Raw genomic sequence first — 20,674 nt, forward strand, 5'->3', positions numbered from 1 at the left:
GGCATACAGGGAGTGGAAAGAAATTTCCAGCTGTCTACTGTTGGTAACACCGGAGCAGCGAAGAAAGGGCTTGAGGTGAAACTGACAGTGAAGAACATCGAAGACGGGGAAGGCATCCGACTACCAAAGGTATGGACGGTACGCAACCTAAACATATCTTCCAGCTGCATACCAACACCGGAAGACCTGAAAGGCTGGCGACATCTAGAAGGGCTGGAACTACCCAACATCACAGGCGAGGAAGTTCAACTGCTGATAGGAGGAGACACGCCAGAGGCCTTCTGGATGCTGGAGCAAAGGCGCGGCAACCGGAAGGAACCCTACGCAGTGAAAACAATCCTAGGGTGGACCGTATTAGGGCCAACGAAGTCCTCTACTGATCAAACCTCCTACCAAGCAAATTTCATCAAAGGAGATGATGCCCTTGAACACCAACTGAAAAGGTTCTGGCAGCTTGACCACGATGTTGGAGGGAACCACAGTCTAGGGGAGTCCATTCAAGATCAGCGAGCCAAGGCTACGATGGACGCAACTGTGAACTTCTCCAAAGGTCATTACGAAGTAGGTCTGCCATGGAAGCACGCTCCCCCACACTTACCAGATAATCGGCAGATGGCAGACATGCGGTTGAAATACCTCAAGAGAAGATTATTGAAAGATGATCACTTCTGCAAGAAATACACAGCTACGATGCAAGACTACATCGACAAGGGCTATGCAGAAGAAGTCCCAGCAAATGATATCACAGACCAAGTGTGGTATCTACCCCATCACCCAGTTCTACACCCACACAAGCCAGAGAAGGTACGGGTTGTGTTTGACTGCGCAGCACGCTACCAAGGGACATCTCTGAATGATCAACTCCTACAAGGGCCAGACTACACGAACAGTCTTGTCGGAGTTCTAACTAGATTTCGCAAGGAACCTGTGGCGATGGTAGGTGACATTGAGGCCATGTTTCACCAGGTGAAGGTACCTGTGAAGGATCGAGATGCTCTCCGTTTTCTGTGGTGGAAAGATGGGGACCTCGCTGCTGAACCGAAAGAATACCGTATGACGGTTCACTTGTTTGGGGCGACGTCATCCCCTAGTTGTGCCTCCTATGCTCTACGGAAGACGGCAGAGGAGAACCAGACAGACTTTGACGAGGAGGTTGTGTCCACTGTAAGACAAAATTTCTATGTAGATGACTGCCTCAAGTCGGTGGCAACCAAAGAAGAAGGACAAAACCTGATTCAAGGACTCTGCAAGCTGCTGAAGAAAGGCGGCTTCCGCTTAACAAAGTGGCTAAGTAATGACATGGACGTCCTTGCGTCAATACCACAAGAAGAGAGAGCACAGTCAGTGGTCGATCTCGACCTAGACCACCTACCGATTGAACGCACACTAGGTGTGCTATGGAATGTGGAGACTGATGACTTTGGATTCAAGGTGCATTTGAAAGAAAAGCCAGCAACACGGAGAGGCATCTTATCCATGGTCAGCTCCCTCTATGACCCTTTGGGATTTCTTGCACCCTTCATCCTACGAGCCAAGCTCCTACTACAGTCCCTTTGTCGGAGAGGTGTGGACTGGGATGAGAGGGTCACGGATGACGAGCTTCAAAGATGGAAGCAATGGCTAGATGATCTGCCACTACTGACAGGTATCAAGATTCCACGCTGTCTCAAGCCACCAGGATTTGAGACAGTAAAGTCATGCCAGCTGCACCACTTCTGTGACGCATCTCAGAATGGGTATGCAGCAGTGTCATACTTGAGACTTGTAGACGAAATTGGGAATATACACTGTTCCTTCATCATGGGCAAGTCTCGTCTATGTCCTCTCAAGAACACATCAATCCCACGACTCGAGTTGACAGCAGCCGTACTTGCAGTGGATCTGAACAGTCTGGTACAACAGGAACTGCAAATGACCGTCGAATCCACCACATACTGGACTGACTCCACCTCGGTGCTACAATATATCAGAAACGAAAGCCGAAGGTTTCAGACATTTGTCGCGAACAGAGTAGCAAAAATCCATGAGGCAACGACCCTCTCCCAGTGGCGACATGTGGGCACCACAATGAATCCGGCTGACGATGGATCAAGAGGGATGAAGGCCAAGGACTTCGTTGAAAATTCCAGATGGCTGACTGGTCCGGAATTTCTACAAGAAGAAGAGGACGCCTGGCCCAAGCCCCCTGATGTATTACCAGACTTGCCAGAAGGTGATGTGGAAGTCAAGAAGACTGTAGATGTAAACTACACCCAAACAGAGATGTCAAGAGATCTTCTCCAATGCTACTCTACATGGGACAAGCTCATGAAGAGTGTAGCATGGCTCCTACGATACAAGGAATTCTTGCGAATGAAGGTGACCAGAGGTAAACAGTGCACTCGTGGGAATTTAACTCTGAAGGAGCTACGTGCTGCCCAGATGGTAGTTATTAGAATGGTACAGAGACAAGAATTTCCTGATGAGTTGCAAGGCAAGTCTTCCAGAAGGTCACTGGAAAAGTTGGCTCCACAAGTAGTGAACGGTGTACTACGCGTCGGTGGCCGCATCGGTAAAGCCGCAATCAACTTCAACTCTAAGCATCCAATCATACTACCACATGACCATCATGTAACACGCTTGATCATCGAACACCATCACCGCCTGGTAGGGCACTCCGGTGCTGGAATGACATGGTCCTCCCTACGGGAACAGTACTGGATCGTTAAGGGTGGTGCTGCAGTTCGACATGTGATTGGAAAATGCCTAGCCTGTAAAAGGCGAAACGCCAAGCCATCAGAACAAGTAATGGCCGAGTTGCCCGAAGAAAGAGTCAACCCGGTGAGGGCTCCATTCACCTATGTAGGGGTAGATTACTTTGGGCCTCTCTATGTTAAGCAGGGACGCAGTCGAGTCAAGCGATATGGCTGCATCTTTACATGCTTGACAATGAGGGCAGTTCATATCGAGCTGACAAGGTCCCTCGACACCGACTCGTTCATCAACGCTCTTCGGAGATTCATAAGCAGAAGAGGTGCCCCTGAGAAACTCTTCAGCGATAACGGTACCAACTTCCGGGGAGCCGAGAAGGAGTTAAGGAAGAGCATAGATGGAATCAACCAAAGAAAAGTCGAAAACTTCCTCCATCACAAATCAGTCGAGTGGACTTTCAACCCCCCAGCCGCAAGCCATATGGGTGGCATATGGGAAAGAATGATACGGTCCGTACGGCGAATATTAAAGAACATGAGTGGTGAACAGGTGGTGTGCGAGGAAGTACTGACCACAACTTTGACAGAGATCGAAGGAATTCTCAATGCACGCCCTCTTACTAGAATCAGTATGGACGCCAATGACGAAGAGCCGCTGACACCTAACCACCTATTGCTTCTGAGAAGCAATCCAAACGTACCACCAGGCGTTTTCAACAAGGATGACAACTACGGGAGAAGACGCTGGCGTCAGGTGCAGTACCTTGCATCTATCTTCTGGAAAAGGTGGCGTAAGGAGTATCTATCCCTGCTTCAAGAAAGACAAAGGTGGACTCGACCCCAGCGAAATCTTGCAAAGGATGACCTTGTGCTGCTCATTGATGATAACCTTCCACGTGGGCAGTGGTCATTGGGTAAGGTGGTAGAAGTCTACCCAGGCAGGGACGGGAGAGTGAGACAGGTAGAAGTAAGAGTGGGGCACAAACACTTCAGAAGGCCTGTGGTAAAGCTCTGCTTGCTGGAAGCAAGTAACAAGGGTTGATTTCCCAGGTCGAGCATCCGCATAGGAGAATAAGTGCTAACGTGTTAAAAGTATTTGTTCGTTTAGTAATAATTGAATCATATATATTTGTGTGCACTGGCCAGTTGACAACAGTGTTCAGGTATCTACTACAACGATTATTTATGTAAAATGTTAAATGTCGTGTTATGATTACAATGCCGCATTTTAAAATGGGAATGACCCAAGTGGAAGTTGGCTCATTGGGGCCGGAATGTTGCGGCATAAGTGCTGAAAATCAAGACTATCAGTTTGACAGTTTAATTAATATGTGCATGTATTAAAATTAAGACAATACTGGTTGGTCAAAGAAACCCACTTTCCCCTAGTAACAATCCAGCTGATAATGATATGACCTGTGGCTGGTCAGTTTCACCCCAGCAAGTTTGATGGGGCATAGCAACAGTTTACCTATTGGCTAAGACTTTGGGCAAACATGTAAATCAGCTCCAAGGCAGAAGGGAGATGCCAAGCTTCACCTTGCAGGGCATCACAAAGCCAAAGGAAGTTCAACGGTAAAGCACATTTATCCCACCACTGTCTTGGAATGTTCTGCAAAATTGGAGATTTCTAGAGGCCAAACAATCGGTATGTCAAATATTTCACTATATATTCAATGCTTGCATTTGTGTGTAATGTATAACCATGTATATAACTGTCACTTGTTAGCTATAGACCCAAGAAAGTTGAGGAAGTTTTTAGCTTTGGGAAAGTTTGGCAAACATTGTGTACGTACGGTCAAGTACACTGCACACCCAATACGTAGATGACCCATTGGAGATGCACTCTCCGGAGAGAGAGAGAGAGAGAGAGAGAGTATGTGTGTGTGTGTGCTGTAGAGAGTGCTGTGAGAGACAGGGAAAGACACATCAGTAGTGAACTGTATGCCAAAGTTTTCTGTTGTAAAAGTAATGCTGCTGTGTGATGATAATGTAGAGGGAGGAGGAAATATTTACCTCAGCATTCGCCACTGTATATAATATTATGTACAAACACTGTGTTTAATGTTGAAAGTTAGTTCAGGAAAAGGTAGAATTTGTAGCCTCTCTTGACTTGTTTGTGTGTACCACGCACATTGTGTTTAGGGCTAGAGACTGAAGGTTCTTTGTTTCACGGTGCGTTTGCACTGCCCTGTATTCTCGTAGTGACAAGAATTGATAGCGTTGCCATGGGGACGGCCTTCTGAGCAGTGAAGGCTTGTTCACACTGTAGTTTAAGCTGTTGTGTTCGGATTAAAGTTAGTACTGATATAGTTTGGGATTAAATACAAGATTAAGTATATATTATGATGTAGTATAAGTATGATATGCATACATGTTATCAGTTAATAGTGGTCATAGGAATACATAAGTAATGTACTAGTAGTTAATTATGTAGTAGTAAGTAATAGCTAATTATAACTGATGGAATACTGGATGGAATAGAATTCCGGAGTGTAGCAAATCTATGTTCATTTATAATGTGCATATGTTTTCTTTATCATTATTCTCATCATGACTGTATATTTATTGTATTTCAGTGAACCACTCTCCACTCCACGTTATCCACTCGTCGTTCCACTTTACGATAGCCACTCTACGTTAACTCTACGTTATCTACGCATTTCACTCTATGTTTTACACTTCACTCTACGCCAACTCATACGCTGTACGATGTTTATCTGATGTTTCGCCACAGTCAACGGTGATAACACTCAATGATGAATAAATTGGACTGTTAACTTTACGACCGAACGTTTACGAAGTTTTATTATGATCGAGTGCGTTCCGATTATACCTCATGTAGCTTTAAGGAAACGAAGGAAGAAGCTACAAAGGGCCAAGAACATGAGCGTTTCTTATAGCCACGTTTTGTCACCTGTGTCTAACATTTCACCTTGTCTTGACTCCCACCAGCTTCCCGACGTGGGAGAACTTTGAGGAGGAGTTCTCGCAGGCGGACAAGAATGGCTACGCCAGCCTCCACCAGGAGCTGGAGCCGTTCCTGCTGCGGCGGGTGAAGAAGGACGTGGAGAAGTCACTCCCAGCCAAGGTGGAGAGGATTCTGAGGGTGGAGATGAGTTCCTTACAGAAACAGTACTACAAGTGAGTATGGACTTCCAGGGATTGGCTACACTTACCTAACTTGAGAGAGGGAATTATGTTTCAAAATGCATTTGGAATGGTGTTTGCGAACGCGGTTTGAAAGGCGATTCTCATGGTGCAGCGTTTATCTAACCATCATATAAAAGCAATGTAAGTGTTGTCACTGCGCAGCTACTTTGCGCCATTTGACCCGAGAAGTTAAGGTCAACTGCGTACCACCAAATGTGCCTCATCATTCACACACAAATAATGGGTAGAAAACACAACTGGAAACGGCTGGGATTTGACCTTGAGATATAAATGTGTTTAACACAGCATTGCGTTTATGTACTTGCAGAAAGGTGATCGTGGTCTCAAACGCATTTCAAATCGGTGTTTCTAAACGCATTTGAAAACACGGGTGCGTTCATCTAACCCCCTAAAATGCCTCAAATGCGTTTAGGATCGTGATTCTGCCTCAGAAACTTTTTTAGATAAATGCAGCCTTTGTAATGTGGCCACTACGGGCAGAACCACTACTGCCAAGAAATTAAACTAGGGTGCTGTAAATTTAGAGTCCATGATTTATGCCTCTTAGCCACAACAGCTCGTCGATTGTTTGACAATGACAGTTATACAGAAAGAGCTTGACAACATTGAATTTGTTAAGTAAATTGAAGTGTTGAAATGAGTTTGCTACCTTGATTGTCTTATAAGTGTTTTTTTCTTTCTTTCTTTCTTTTTTGCAAGTAGGAGATTATGAGAAGAATTTTTTTTTTCTTTTTTTCAGAGTAAGGGAATTTTCAAAATATATTTGGTGTGGATTCATCGACTGATAAGGCCAATTTGGTTATCTGAAAGTGCCTAATTGGATGGAAAATTAAGTTCAAGTCTGAGCCAAGGTTACTGTGTTTGGCTCTTTGAAGGGCTAAAACTAGGAGATAGAAATACTGATGTGAAATGTAATTTCAAGCATTTACTTCAGTCGTACGTATACAAACGTTGGGAATGGATTTCTGTGATTGAATGTGACCTTTCTCTTTTTTTCTCCCTGCTAGGTTCATCTTGACAAGGAACTTCAAGGCGCTGAGCAAGGGCCTGAAGGGCAACACGAGTACGTTCATCAACATTATGATGGAGCTGAAGAAATGCTGCAACCATGCCTTGCTGATCAGACCCCCAGAGGATGAGATGGAGCCAGATATCAAGGTACAATGTAGCAGCTGGTATTTCCCCTTTGGCAGTGCTGAAATGCTTTAACTCTAATGGAACAGCTAATGGAATTTCTTTGGCTTGCTGCTTTCTTGCAGTCAGTCTCTCTACCGTCATATTCACAATAGCTTATAGGAGACACGATGAAACAGCCCCGCCAGGTTTACTCTCTTTCACCGTCTGTAGAATTGACCCCTCTCTGTTCAATGAAATATAAAATCTGGTTGCCTGAAGGTTAGAATTGCTTCTACATAAAGCGCAAATATTCATTCGAAGAGGGAAAATAGAGGAAAGGAAATGCCAACTGTTCCTTGCCCAGAATTTTGTGAGATCAATGTAACAGCCCTGCCCACTTTTCACTGTTGGTTAGTCAGCAGTACTGCTAAGATTGAAACAGTTTTCTGGGGAATTTGGACCCAAGTGCAAGCCCAAGCAAGTGGCTTTATGGCAGTCTTTATTCTGAGTCTGTCATGAGCAATGTCTGATGTCATTGACACCAGCGTTCTTGCTTGTCTAGATGTCGTAGTCATTTTCCATTCCATTAGTTACAGGGTGATGCTGGAGAAGGAAATGACACCTCCATGTCGGTCCATCTGTAATCGGTTGCAGTTGATGATCCAGATATTCTCAGGGACGTAATCCTGACTCCTGATGTGAGAATGTTCTGATGCAGCATGATTGATTAATTGATACTCTAATCCGTTCACGTTTTTGTCTTTCAAAAATCTGTGCCTCACACAGGTTTCATGTTGATTTTCAGCATCTTTTAAGACCATGTTCCTGGCCACTGTATTCTCAGGATTATACCTTATACCATACACTTAAAACCATCTCTCCTTATATATATATATATATATATATATATATATATATATATATATATATATATATATATATATATATTTTTTTTTTTTTTTTTTTTTTTTTTTGGGGGGGGGGGGGGGAGGGGGCTAACTTTAACATAGTTTTATCACAGTCAGAAGACACACAGTCCCATGTTGAAAAGTGACCTCTTACTCCTTTCAGCATGCAGCATCATGGAGAGAGTCGTTCATAACATGTAAGCATATCTATTTGTTTGCTCTTTGCCACAGTACATCATCCGGGGGAGCGGAAAGCTGATGCTCCTGGACAAACTGCTGACCCGGCTCCAGGAGCGCGGTCACCGCGTGCTCATCTTCTCCCAGATGGTGCGAATGCTGGACATCCTGTCCGACTACCTCCAGTACAAGCACTTCCAGTACCAGGTGAGCCTCAGCTGTCGGTAGTGGCTTGTTTTATGAGTAATACTGTCAATAGTCCCTTATTGGCATAATCCACTCTGTGTCAAGTATGATCAGAGACCTGTGGTTGTGGTTGACTTGTTCAAGGGGTAACTGAGAAAAAAAAGGAATATCTACTTTCTCAGATGTGCAGTCACTCAGATCCAGGTATCGGATGTATTCACAGTTTTTAGGTTGTCACTTCTTCATGGAGAGCCTGTGTGCTTCCACAGATATGTAGGCTCTTTTAATTTGTTTGATTGATATATCCTTGGAACCTGTTTGAGTGAGGAGAAAGATTCTTCATTTCCTCTGGTGAGGAGATGCAGTTGAAGTAAGAGAAGGTGATGTTGACCTGTAGCTACCCCTATAGTGACATGATAACTGTAAAAGCTGTTATTTCACGGACAGATTATTTTCATGAATGAGGAGGTCACAGACATTTTCATGATAGTGCACTAAGGCCAAAAAAAAAAAATTGTTGCATTGGCGTAACCCGCCCGACCCTAAAAATTCTGCCGACCCCATGTTTTTTTATTATTTTTTTTTGCTATCGATATCAAATATCTTGTTGATTGCGATCACGATCGCACAAACCCGGAAGTGGAAACGGCTCTGGGGATATCGGATGTACGAGGGAGAGATCTAGCGCCTCGCATAAGCCTTCCTTGATCAGTACGTCATCTGTTTCCAACACGGACACGTACTCTAACAAGATTTATTCAGTGTATACGTAGCATTCAGACTGCGATGTATTGTGCACAGTTTTGCCGTAGGTTTCTTGTGTGGCGAACTTACACGAATCTGTATATGTGGGACTGTAATAGAGATCGCCGTGTGCGATGAAAAGATCGTACATATGGGTCAATTTGCATCTATCTTATCTAAGTCAAAATAGTAAAATATGAAGTGAAAACATTCAGGATAGGGATTTCAACATCTTTAAATTCTGTAAAAGGGTATAATTCCAGTAATATCGGCCTCATAAATGATTTGTAGAATAGATGAACACAGCACATTCGGTGCAGCAGTTGTAACTGTTTACTGAGCTGAGCACGAGTTTTACACGTAAAATGCAGGTAGCAAAAAAAAAAAAAAAAAAAAAAAAATCCGCCCGACCGACCCTATTTGAAAATCTCATGTTACGCCAATGCAACATTTTTTTTTTTTGGCCTAATGCCTGCCCGTTCACTCAACAACTTTAGCAATCAAGATCGCAAGGCAATAATGTCATGTGTTGTTGAATTTACGGCCCAACAAGTGATTCACGAAATCCATGAAAATATCAGCTGTAACAATATTACCTTATTTTATGTGGCTGTGTGAGCATTCATGTGCTTATCAAACTTTGTCTGGAAACATGGTTAAAGAAATCAAACTTGTCTTGCAATGACCCACTTCAGAAGAAGAATGCTGTGCCTTCTGAAGAGATCATTTCCAAAAGTTGTCTTGGAACCATAAGATATATCCTTTGCACATGTGAGACTGTGTTCGTCTAAATCCAAGGTTTCTTTTCCCACCAGAGGTTGGATGGCTCCATTCGAGGGGAGATCAGGAAGCAGGCCCTGGACCACTTCAATGCGGAAGGCTCACAGGTAACCTCTTTAATCCTTTCTATACCAGATTCTTTGCACAGTGTACAATGCCATGGGACTTTCTGTGCTAATCTGCACTGAAAGCACACAGTGATTAACAGTACATTCTAGCCGTTTTACAACGTCTTGAATAGACAGCACTGCATGACATCCTGTTTTGAGTGTTGGCATTTCCACAAGCCATCTTGAGTCATCTGTATATTCTCATGATCAGACATTTGAGCATTTATGTGACGTGGGGTAACAGAGGGGGTGGCTAGAGTGAATACAAACCCATGAGTAGTCTTGAGGTCTGTCGGCATACTTTTGAGCCAAAATTATCTTTGTTTCTTTCAGAAGTGGCTTTCAAATTCCATGAAACCTTCAGATGAAGTCCACATTTCTGATTGCTACACAAAATTGACAAATTACTGAAGGGAATGTTACATCAAGGATTCTGAATGCTGACAGTCCCAAGTTCGGAATGCTGTAGTGATGGTGTCGTCTGTATTATTGCTGAGATTTGTACATTGCTACTGTGCACTGCATGCATGCTCAAGCTCCGCACATGTACAGGTGAACTGTTCGTTCTCACTCCAGCTACTGGAAGTGACTTGTACCCAACCTCAAAATTTAAAGTTGGACGTGCGTGCCTGTAAAGTGTAAATGTATTTTGACTTATCCTCTTGCTAGGACTTTTGCTTCTTGCTGTCAACACGAGCTGGGGGTCTGGGCCTGAACCTTGCCTCCGCTGACACGGTCATCATCTTTGACTCAGACTGGAACCCACAGAATGACATCCAGGCCATGGCCAGGGCTCATAGAATCGGTCAGAGGAAGCAGGTATGCAGCACATCCAGGGTTCCCACAGTCATGGAAAATCCTGGAAAAATTTGTGGTCAGGGAAAAGTCAGGGAATTTGGAAAATTTGTGAAAAGTCATGGAAAAGACATGGAATTGCATTTACCTCTTGGCTATGACAGCTTTCCAGTTTGTCGTGTCTCACAACTCTCATACTCTGTGATCATACTCTGCTATTATAATTGGTGTTCATGATTTCCATTTTTCCCAGTTTTGTGACATCCCAAATTCTACATAACTCCCGGGACATATACTAATGATAATAGATGTACATGTCATGAGTAAGGTAGTGGGTGGAACGGATGGCTGTGAGGGGAAGTGGAGGCCATCATAACATGTCTGATTTTGGAAACCGTGCCAGAAAGGAAGTCATGGAAAGCAGCAATTTAGTCATGGAAAAGTCATGGAATTCTGTTTTCAAATTTCTGGGGGAACCCTGACATCTCTTACAAGTGGAAACGACGACTGTTTGTGTGTAACACTGAATGGGAAAGATAATGCTAGCCCTATTTTATTCTCATATTGATGATGATAATGATGGTCTTCACATATGGCACAATATGCCTGGTTTGTCGACTGTTGCTAGTCACCTGATGCAGATCACGAAGTATCAACATTATTGACCCCTTTTCCTGTATGTACTTGGGGCGGGCCCCTTCAGCGGGTTTGTGCCCTGCTCTTCGTGAAGAAGTGAATCGGAGGGATCTTTTATGTGCATGGGTTGTAACTGTATTACATACATGACCTCCATTTTTTTTTTTAGTCCGAGGGACAGTGTTCTTCCTCTTACCGGAGGGAAAAGCATGATCATTCACAACATTGTTTCATTAGACTCACTGGGTCTCGAACTCGAGCCATTTGATTTCAAGGTAGACAAGCTACCAACTGAGCCACCTCACTTTCGCTGTGAATGGTGGCGATGATTGCAGTGATAAGAGCAATGCAGTGATGATAATGATGAATGTGATATAAAAATGAGACCACATAGGATTGTTCTCATGAAATGCATTATTTAAAGTGTGTGCAATTAGGATATTTGTAGAAACCATTGTAGACAAATAAGTCACATGGCAAGAGGTCATGCCTTCTCATCCTGCAGGTCAACATCTACCGCTTGGTTACCAAGGATACCGTAGAAGAGGAGATCATCGAGAGAGCTAAGAGGAAGATGGTCCTGGACCACCTTGTCATTCAGAGGATGGACACAACGGGTAGAACTGTCCTCTCCAAGTCATCAACTCCAGCCAGGTACATCCTCAGTAGTGCTTAAATTGTTTGACAGTCCAACCTCAGTTATCCTGGCCATGTCCGAAGTGGCACCCATTCAGATGACTAAGCTTTGCTCAAGCATGACACCTTTTAACAAGTTATGTGGGGGATATACATAAGGCATTATTTAACTATTCTCTATGATGATTTACATGATATATTTGTATGCTTTATAATTCAAATAATGTAGAAATGAAATGGAATATAATGGAATATGAGTGGAAATAGGCATAAACCATGGGCATGTGTGTGGATATGAATATAAGTCCGGAGTGCATGACACATTAGCTGAATTGCTAATAATTGTTAATTATGGTCTGAGTGCCTTCCCTGTCTTAGAAGCTACTATGTTGCACATGTCAACATCTTCATCTCACATGACAAGATGCATCATGCTGATTTCAGTGATGGTCATTTGATGTAATGTGCCCCATTCCTCATCTCTGAAATTCCTCTATCCTCCTCCTCCTCATCCTACAGAGATGCTCCATTCTCCAAGGAAGAGCTGACAGCCATCCTCAAGTTCCGGGCTGAAGAACTCTTCAAGGAGGCAGACGGAGAGGAGTCCGAGCTGCCGGTGAGAAATTATGTGTGCCTACTACTCCTTGCGTTCAAGCAGAAACATAATGGTCCACAGTGTGTGCCCATTATTTCCTCGTTGATGAAAACTTTCCATTCAGGCAACCTTGCTGAAACTTAGCTGATCTGCTGATGTATGTTTCTAGTTAACTGAATGATATTTATGAGATAATTTGAACATTTCTGTTTAGTTATTTATTCATTTGTTGGTATGTTCTTGTTCTCATGGGAAAAGATTTTGAAATGACAGGGCAGTATACATGTACCTGTCCACTAGGTAGAGCTGTGGTGTATATATTTGTTTGTAGACAAATAAGGAGCTACCAAACAAGTGGTTTCACAGTCTTTTCCATTCATACCTGAAGGAGTATTCCTAAACAATATGAAGCAGCTTCTGGAAGTTGAGCAAGACAGGTGTTTTTCTGGATGTTGAGCTGAACAGGTATTCAGCTTACCAGTGCGTACAAGACGGGATGATAACATTTCTCTTCAAGTGAAATTGTAATATAACTACTAATATTTTCATATGTTTCTCTTTTCTTCTGAGCAGGAGATGGATATTGATGCCATCCTGGAAAGGGCGGAGACAAGAGAGCAGGAAGAACCTGGAGGAGCAGGGGAGGAGCTCCTTTCACAGTTCAAGGTAAGCAGTCTTGTGGATCAGAGTCTCTTAGGGTGCATTCAAGTGCTCTCCTAAAGGGAACTGAACCGTACCGAACCCGCACCAAAGGAGCGCTTCAACGCTCCTAAAGTGTACCGTACCGAGCTGAACCGAGCCAAAGGTGGACTACTTCGCGATGTGCTCCGAAAAGGTACCAAAAGCGTACCAAAATTTCGCATGTGAAGAATGTGCGTATCATGAACGTTATGTCATAATGCAGAGAGTTCATTCTCTTTGTTCAGGGGGGCATTTCATGAAGCGTTTTGGTCGGATATTTTTCTGACAAACTGTTACAAGTTACTGAAATCCTTGCATCTGATTGGCTGAGAGCAAATTTGTCCGACAACTTTGTCGGACAAAATGCTTCATGAAATGCCCCCCAGGACATCTGTAAGTAGTTCAAACGCGCCAGGTGAATCACCCTCTTGCTGCAAAATGCTTGAACCCCTCTCAAAATAACTCAGAGGTACGCTTTATCCACAGAGCACCCTAACGCTCCAAATCTGGCAAAGTACAGTTCAGTATGCTTTGATTCGATTTGCCTTGGTTCACTTAAGCGCGCTTAAATGCACCTTAAGTTAGGAGTGCCTTCCCCAGAACCTTTACCGACTGTCACATCCCTCCACACACAGACTATGTCCAAATATGATATAGATAGATGGATCATCACTTGTGTACTGTGCCCTTCATAGTGAAAACTTTTCCTCAGAATGATAAAGCTAGAAACTTCTTTTCGATGGAGGGGGAAACAATATTACACATTTCCAGTGAATTCATTTGAACAAAAAAACAAATTCCAATCGTTGTTCTCGGTACAAAAGAGGAGCATATCCTTTAGTGACATGGGGTTTGTTTTTCATTTCTTGAGGTGTATTACTGAAAGATCTCATATGTGATGTTAAGAGGCAGTATTCTTCAACCATGCAAATTTTTGTGACGTTTCTAGAAGGGATACATAACCTTTAACCTAATCTCATCATCTTATCCATGGTAGGTGGCCAACTTTACGGCGTCAGAAGAGCCTGACTTCGAGGAGGACCCGGGCAAGGACTGGGAGGACATCATCCCCGCATCCGAGCGGAGACAGATGGAGGAGGAGGAGAAGCAGAAGGAGCAAATGGGGCTCTACCTGCCTCCAAGGATACGCAAACAAGTCAACCGTGTATGTCTTCCTCCTCTTTCCAGCTACCAGTATTTGATATCTTGTGATGAGTGGGGCACTTGAATGTATTTCCACTGCATACATGATCAGAAAATATTCATTCCTAATGTCTTTCATGATCAACGTACTATGTTGAATTATGCATGAATGTCTCAAATACATTGTAAACAAAATGCCTACTCTTCCAAACCTAATAATTCTGAGCCTGAAGAAACAAACATAAGAATAAACCCTTGAACCTGAGCTGAATTAACAAGTACAAGTAGGACATGTGTTGAAAGTCCATATAAAAAAAATAAGGTAGCAAAATGAGTTCAATCATTTCGTGGTTCCCCACAGTGAAGTTATATAATATATAAGGCTTATTGTTTCTTGATGGTAAGATCTCATCCACACGCCAGTGTAAAGCAACTGTGACTAAGACTCATCCTGCCGACTGAAAATAATGCTATTGAATTGCTCCTCTATGCAGATGACGTACCAGGACAGCGACTCGGAGGCTTCCCGCACCAGAAAGCGGAAGAGGGACATGGTGTCGAGTGCCAGCAGCGAGTCGGATGACAGCGACGTCGACAACCGCAAGTCGAAGAGACCAAGGGGTCGGCCACGGACAGTGCCACGGGACACGGTGGAAGGGTTCACAGATGGGGAGATCAGGCGGTAGGTGCAGCTGCTCTTAAAGATTACAAAGTGCCGTAAGGGAAAGTTGCCTCTCGGAAGCAAGTTTATCCATTTAGCATCTGCTCTCTAATAAGTGCTGTGTATGTTTGTGAGCAACCTTGACAAGTTTTATTATGTTTGACTGTCACAAAATTTCAACATGTGATATAAGATGGGAATTTTAACTGTGCATTGTCACTAGAGTAGTGCTTAGAAGTTTTTCTTTTTGTCAAAAAAAAAAGACTCAGAAAGAGTAGATCATAATTTGTTTGAAAGACTGCCAGACGATGTGAGTGAATTCACTCCTTTTAATATATCTCAATCTGAGTCAGACAGGCTATTGAAACAGGTTGTATGCAAACCATGAGTAATGCATTCTTCATGTAAGTATACTTGGCTATGATTGCCAGAGAAATGGACTGGTCTAGTTCATGTCAAAGTAATGTATTTTTGAATGAAAGAACTACATAAACTGTTTTGAGTGTTCATTACAGAAAGATACCAAATGTACACTTACAAGAATGTGCCATCATATTATATTACGCAGCTATTCACAATGGTAGATTGTGTAGAAAGGATGTAAAATGATTTAGATGTACTTCTTAAATTTTGACCTTGCAGGTTCGTCAAAAGCTACAAGAAATTTGGAGCACCACTCACAAGGTAGGTACATGATTTAGTAGTATTAACTTTTAAGATGACATTGCCAAGACTCGAGACTAGGTTCTTGGTGAAAAGTTCCAAGTGTTAGCAGGAGTCAAACATATGCTGGGTATGTTATTAATAGTTGTGGCTACTGTGTACGGAATCAGTTCAATGCAGTACAAAGGTACATTGCCCTGTAGGTGTGTGTGTCACAATGTCTTCAGTACCGAAACCCTATCAAAGTCAAGGGTAGGATTATCATTTGCAGGAGTGAATGACTTCTTGAGAGGGTGGTCTAGAGAGTGTTACTGAAGTTTAAGGAAAATAAAGTGAGATACCCTAAAACGTGATATGCCACTTAGTACGAGTGGGCAGATGGGTGGCCAGGATCAATTGATCAAAGTACAATAATGATAGTCATGATATTTATACTTTCTGTACTGCACAATTGTCAAATGATTCAATCCCTGCAAGAAATGGATTTGAATGGAGTGTAATCGTGCGCCTAGGCTGTAGAATAGGCTCCCTTCTCTTGATCACTAACATTGGATCATTTCTAACAAAATCTGAAGACTACTTATGTATGCACTGGACTCGTACTGTCACTGCCTGGTAATTTGTATATATTTTGTCTCCTATGGTGATCAGAGATGACATCTCACAGTGTTTTGTATCCAGTGGAAAAGACACTATCGAAATATCAACTATGATGCTCTGCTTTTTTTATCCTGCAGGCTAGAGGCAATAGCAGGGGATGCTGAGCTGCAGGAGAAATCTCAGGCAGACCTGAAGAGGCTGGGGACCCTTCTCCACGACGGCTGTGTCAAGGCGGTGGAGGAATACAACGAGAGGCTCAAGGCAGATGCAGACTTTGATGGTGAGTCTACTTGAAAACAAAAACAGTCCAAGGAGGGTGTTTCATAAAGCTGTTCTTAAAGTTACTAACAACTTATGAGCGACTGGTGATCAGTTCTTGTGCTGAATTATTGAAATTCTTGTAAGTATAGCACATCACAACTGATCACCAGTCGCTCGTAAGTTGTTCGTAACTTTAAGAACAGCCTTATGAAACACCTCCCTGGAAGTCACAGGGGGGCTTTCATATGTACCTGTGCCTTTTTTGTTTGCTGCCAGAACCTTTGCTCTGATTTTATAAAAATCCCTGTATATCTTGCCTTTTACACCAATCACATCTCAAAATGCCTATAATGTATTTTGTCACAATTTAAAGTTCCCTGTATAGTTACATCTTTGTGTTAGACCTAGCTTTCTGTGAGTAGAACAATACATGCTACTGCTGAGAAATGTGCACCCTCAGTGCTATTTTGAAATTTACATCGAGGATGTCATTGTCCTTGTTTTGGGTTTTGATTTTTTTTTTGAAGGACTGCAATTTCTTCTAGATATGTGTATTTGCACTGATAAAAAGAAATGTGTTAAGTGCCTATCATGTTGTTGAGGATGAGGGGATCCAAGTGAGCTTGACACCTGAGCTGCAGTTGTATCATAACACGACAATGAACTGTTTAACAGGGGTATCTTAAGAGGAAAAGTTCGTGTAAAAGTCAAACATTCCATTTTGTTGCATGCAGTTGAAGTTCAAGATAAATTTATTAGCTGCCAATTGTGTTGTAATTGCATCAAATGCATCATTTGAAGTATCGCGATTGTTTGTTTTTTCAGGTAAGAAGAGAGGAGCAACATTCAAGATGTCCAATGTCACCATCAATGCCCCATCCGTGCTGAAACACGAGGAGGAGAATGAACCGCTTGCCACAATACCAGCAGAAAAAGAAAAGAGGAAAAAGTAAGCAATGAATGAATACCCATTGATAGACCTATTTCTCAACTTGCATTCTGTATAGGTACCTGTAGTCATGTGCTGTTATAAGTGGTAAGTAGTAGCCATATTTGTCAAAAAAAGACTTAATTTTACCTTCAAGATCACAGTAAACTTGATGTGACATTTCATCAGTGTAGATACTTAACTGAATCTGACTGAATCTGACACCTTTGACCCCCCGAAAAGCAATAATGAATGACTTGATGAGTGAATGAATGAAGAATCAACCCACCCCCAAAAAAGGGAGCAAGGAGAACCTTTTTAAATGTGATTCCTCTTTGTGGAATAAATGCAGTAAGTGATTTTGATGGGAATCTTGATATGAGCTGTCCGAGGAACAAATGTGTGGAGATGAAATGTGCTGAAGGATCTTATGAGCACTGAATGGCCACGCATCAGTTGTCTGGGCTCTTCTCACAATGAGGATGCACTGAAATGAACTCACCTTTTGCCTTGCCCCACTAGGTTCAAGCTTCAGTCCAGACTGCGCATTGTCCACTGGGATGTCGAGTGGGATGTCGAGGATGACCACAACCTGCTGGTCGGTATCTACGAGTACGGTATGGGCAGCTGGGAGGCCATCAAGATGGACCCTTCGCTCAACCTGCACGACAAGGTAGGAATCTGTGGCACTTTTTAGATACGACATGTTGATATTTTCCACTTAAACCAAAATTGCATCGTTAACATTCGTTACTGTGTTCAAATATGTCTTTTGCTGTGTCATATGTAAATTTACAAGAAAAAAAATAGACTTTGTCTTATTGTGTGACAGTCAAGAAAGATACTTATTCCTTACAACCCGTTCTCCAGTATCACTTTAAAGTAAATGAGTTAAACATTATCCAGTGTTTAACAAATTATTTTGAAAGCAAATAAAAGGTGCATGTGAACAGTATACAAGTTTAACTATTTGTATTTTGTCTATCACAACCTTCACTGAACATCATAGAGTGTGCAGCATAAGTTTCAGCTGTCGCAAAATGGCTGCCAACCAGTGTATTTCTACCATATTCAGTAGGCCCTATGTCATTTTTTTATCCAAAATGAGCGAAATGGTTTTGATATTCTCTCTCTAAAAGTTAATAAAGAATGTTAACTCCATGCTTTGTGTGTTTCTCTTTCCATTTCTTTATTTTTAACTGAGTTATGTTGTTTGCCTCTTGTTAATATGTTTATGTTTTTCTGTGTGTCATGTTTGTAGGTAGGCAAAGGGTTGCCAATGCTTTGATTAATGTCTTTTGAATCATGAACTCTTTGTCAGCAAATGAATGGTGAATTAGAGAGAGAGAGAAAAAAAAAATCATCAACTGAGTTATACATTTGACAATTTGATTCACACTTTTTTCTTGCCATCTTATTATGCAGATTTTACTAGCAGATGCGACCAAAAAGCCTCAAGCCAAACAACTCCAGACACGAGCAGAGAACCTTGTCAAGGTCTTGAAGAAAGAAGCAGCTGCAAGCAAACCAGCTGAAAAGGTATTAGAGCAAGTTACCTTCACTACTGATATGTAATATTGAGACATTTGTTTAGTGATGTTCAGCATGCTGTGAAGACTTCGAGAGAAAGAAAGTGGAACACAATTTAAAATGACCCCTTTGAAATTGTAGAGTAATAATGTATTTCTGTTGCTGTATTATTACAGAATGCCTATAGCAGGAAAGGTAAGAAAACCTGTTTTTCCACCAAAAAAATACATCTGTTCAGCCCTGCGGAATACTGCAGTGCTGTCTACAAGGTTGGTGTCTCAAGGAAAGGTACAGTGTATCTCAGTCTGTCAGAGGCCTTCCAGAATGTAGTGTGTGAGCAGTGAAAATAAAGAATGGGAAAGGTTGATCATCATGGCCTGGAATGATAAAGTACATGTGCACTTGATCAGTTTGTATCAGAAACCTTTCTTACACCTTCGAATTGACCTGAGGACAGGCGTTAAAGTGGCTAATAGATGTTCTGTGCAAAGCAGCTTTTTTTGCTCTGTGCTTTGTACTAAGATTAAACAGTTGCGCTTGCTCTTTTTCTAACATCTCCAGCAGGCACCCAACGCCAAGCCAAGGAAAACAACTAAAGTGAAAGAGGAGGTGGAGGAAAAGCTCAAGCCCGGCCGGAGGAAAAAGGCCAACAATCAGGACAATGGGGAGGATTCAAACAAAAAGGACGCTGATAAAATTCCAAAGAAGCGCGGCCGCAAGCCCCTCGACGAGAAGGAGAAGGAGCGGAGGAGAAAGGAGCGCGAGAAGGAGAGGGAGAAGGAGAAGGAGAACAAGAAGGACGGGAGGAAGAAACCGGAGAAGAAGGTCAAGAAGGAGGAGGAGCCCATCAAGGAGGAGGAGGAGATCGAGGAGGAGGTGGAGTCGGAGAAGGGGGAGGAGGAGGAGGAGGAGAGGGAGATTGAGGAAGGCGAGATCGAAGAACCCAAGAAGGTGGGATGTCTGGCTCAACGGTGCTTTCAGGATACTTCATATCATTTTGCTAGATGTTACACACCCTCTTGAATCATCCATTTGGAGCTCTAAACAAGATCAAGAATGTCATGTTGGAAAATGTCTCAGTGTGTGTTATGGACATAAACTCCGGCTAAGCATTTTTATTTTTTTCCATTCGTTATTATACCTAATTAATGTACTTCATGTGACTCATTGTGTTGGGAGAGGATAGTTTTGACATACCTAAGGTTTCTTATGAGTTAACACATTTGGAAAGCACTGCATACAAAACCGTAAAATGTTTATTTGATAATCAGGAATTTGATCTAATGGGAACACTGTTTAAATGCAACAAAATCCAGTTTTATCTCTCACTTTCATGGCTTAGTTAGAACCATAACCTGCTCAAGACATTTTATGACTGAAATACTGTACTTCATTGTCCTGCAATGATATCTGAAAGTAATGATGACTAAAGCCAGAGGAAACAATCAAAGATTTCATTTTCTTACCAAAACTCCTGATTCCTGTCCAGCCCCAGAGTGATTCTGCCGATTGCACCATCTAAATATTTGTGTTTTGCCCACATACTGGGTTTCATGAGGGGGATTTGAATGGGTCAATACCAACTGACAATTGGTGGTGAGTGCCGCTTCAGCAGGAAAAACGCTTGTTGCCCAGCCGTACCAGGTGAAGTGAGAGCCAC

The 20,674-nt window shown here is 42.5% G+C and overlaps 1 protein-coding gene across 1 annotated transcript in view; it reads left to right on the forward strand.

The window, feature by feature from the left end:
* LOC140230713 (chromodomain-helicase-DNA-binding protein 1-like) overlaps positions 1–20,674 on the forward strand; it is a 72,082-nt gene that overhangs the window by 29,493 nt on the left and 21,915 nt on the right. Inside the window, exons 16-31 of the mRNA XM_072310852.1 lie at positions 5,646–5,834; positions 6,872–7,022; positions 8,120–8,272; positions 9,811–9,882; positions 10,555–10,704; positions 11,822–11,970; positions 12,472–12,568; positions 13,121–13,213; positions 14,226–14,393; positions 14,866–15,053; positions 15,675–15,716; positions 16,433–16,575; positions 17,382–17,505; positions 18,007–18,157; positions 18,910–19,023; positions 19,576–19,965. Of these exons, the coding sequence (XP_072166953.1) occupies positions 5,646–5,834; positions 6,872–7,022; positions 8,120–8,272; positions 9,811–9,882; positions 10,555–10,704; positions 11,822–11,970; positions 12,472–12,568; positions 13,121–13,213; positions 14,226–14,393; positions 14,866–15,053; positions 15,675–15,716; positions 16,433–16,575; positions 17,382–17,505; positions 18,007–18,157; positions 18,910–19,023; positions 19,576–19,965 (2,374 nt within the window). The remainder of the gene's footprint in view (positions 1–5,645; positions 5,835–6,871; positions 7,023–8,119; positions 8,273–9,810; positions 9,883–10,554; positions 10,705–11,821; positions 11,971–12,471; positions 12,569–13,120; positions 13,214–14,225; positions 14,394–14,865; positions 15,054–15,674; positions 15,717–16,432; positions 16,576–17,381; positions 17,506–18,006; positions 18,158–18,909; positions 19,024–19,575; positions 19,966–20,674) is intronic.

This window comes from Diadema setosum, chromosome 7 (genome assembly GCF_964275005.1).
Source record: "Diadema setosum chromosome 7, eeDiaSeto1, whole genome shotgun sequence".
Taxonomy (NCBI): Eukaryota; Metazoa; Echinodermata; class Echinoidea; order Diadematoida; family Diadematidae; genus Diadema; species Diadema setosum.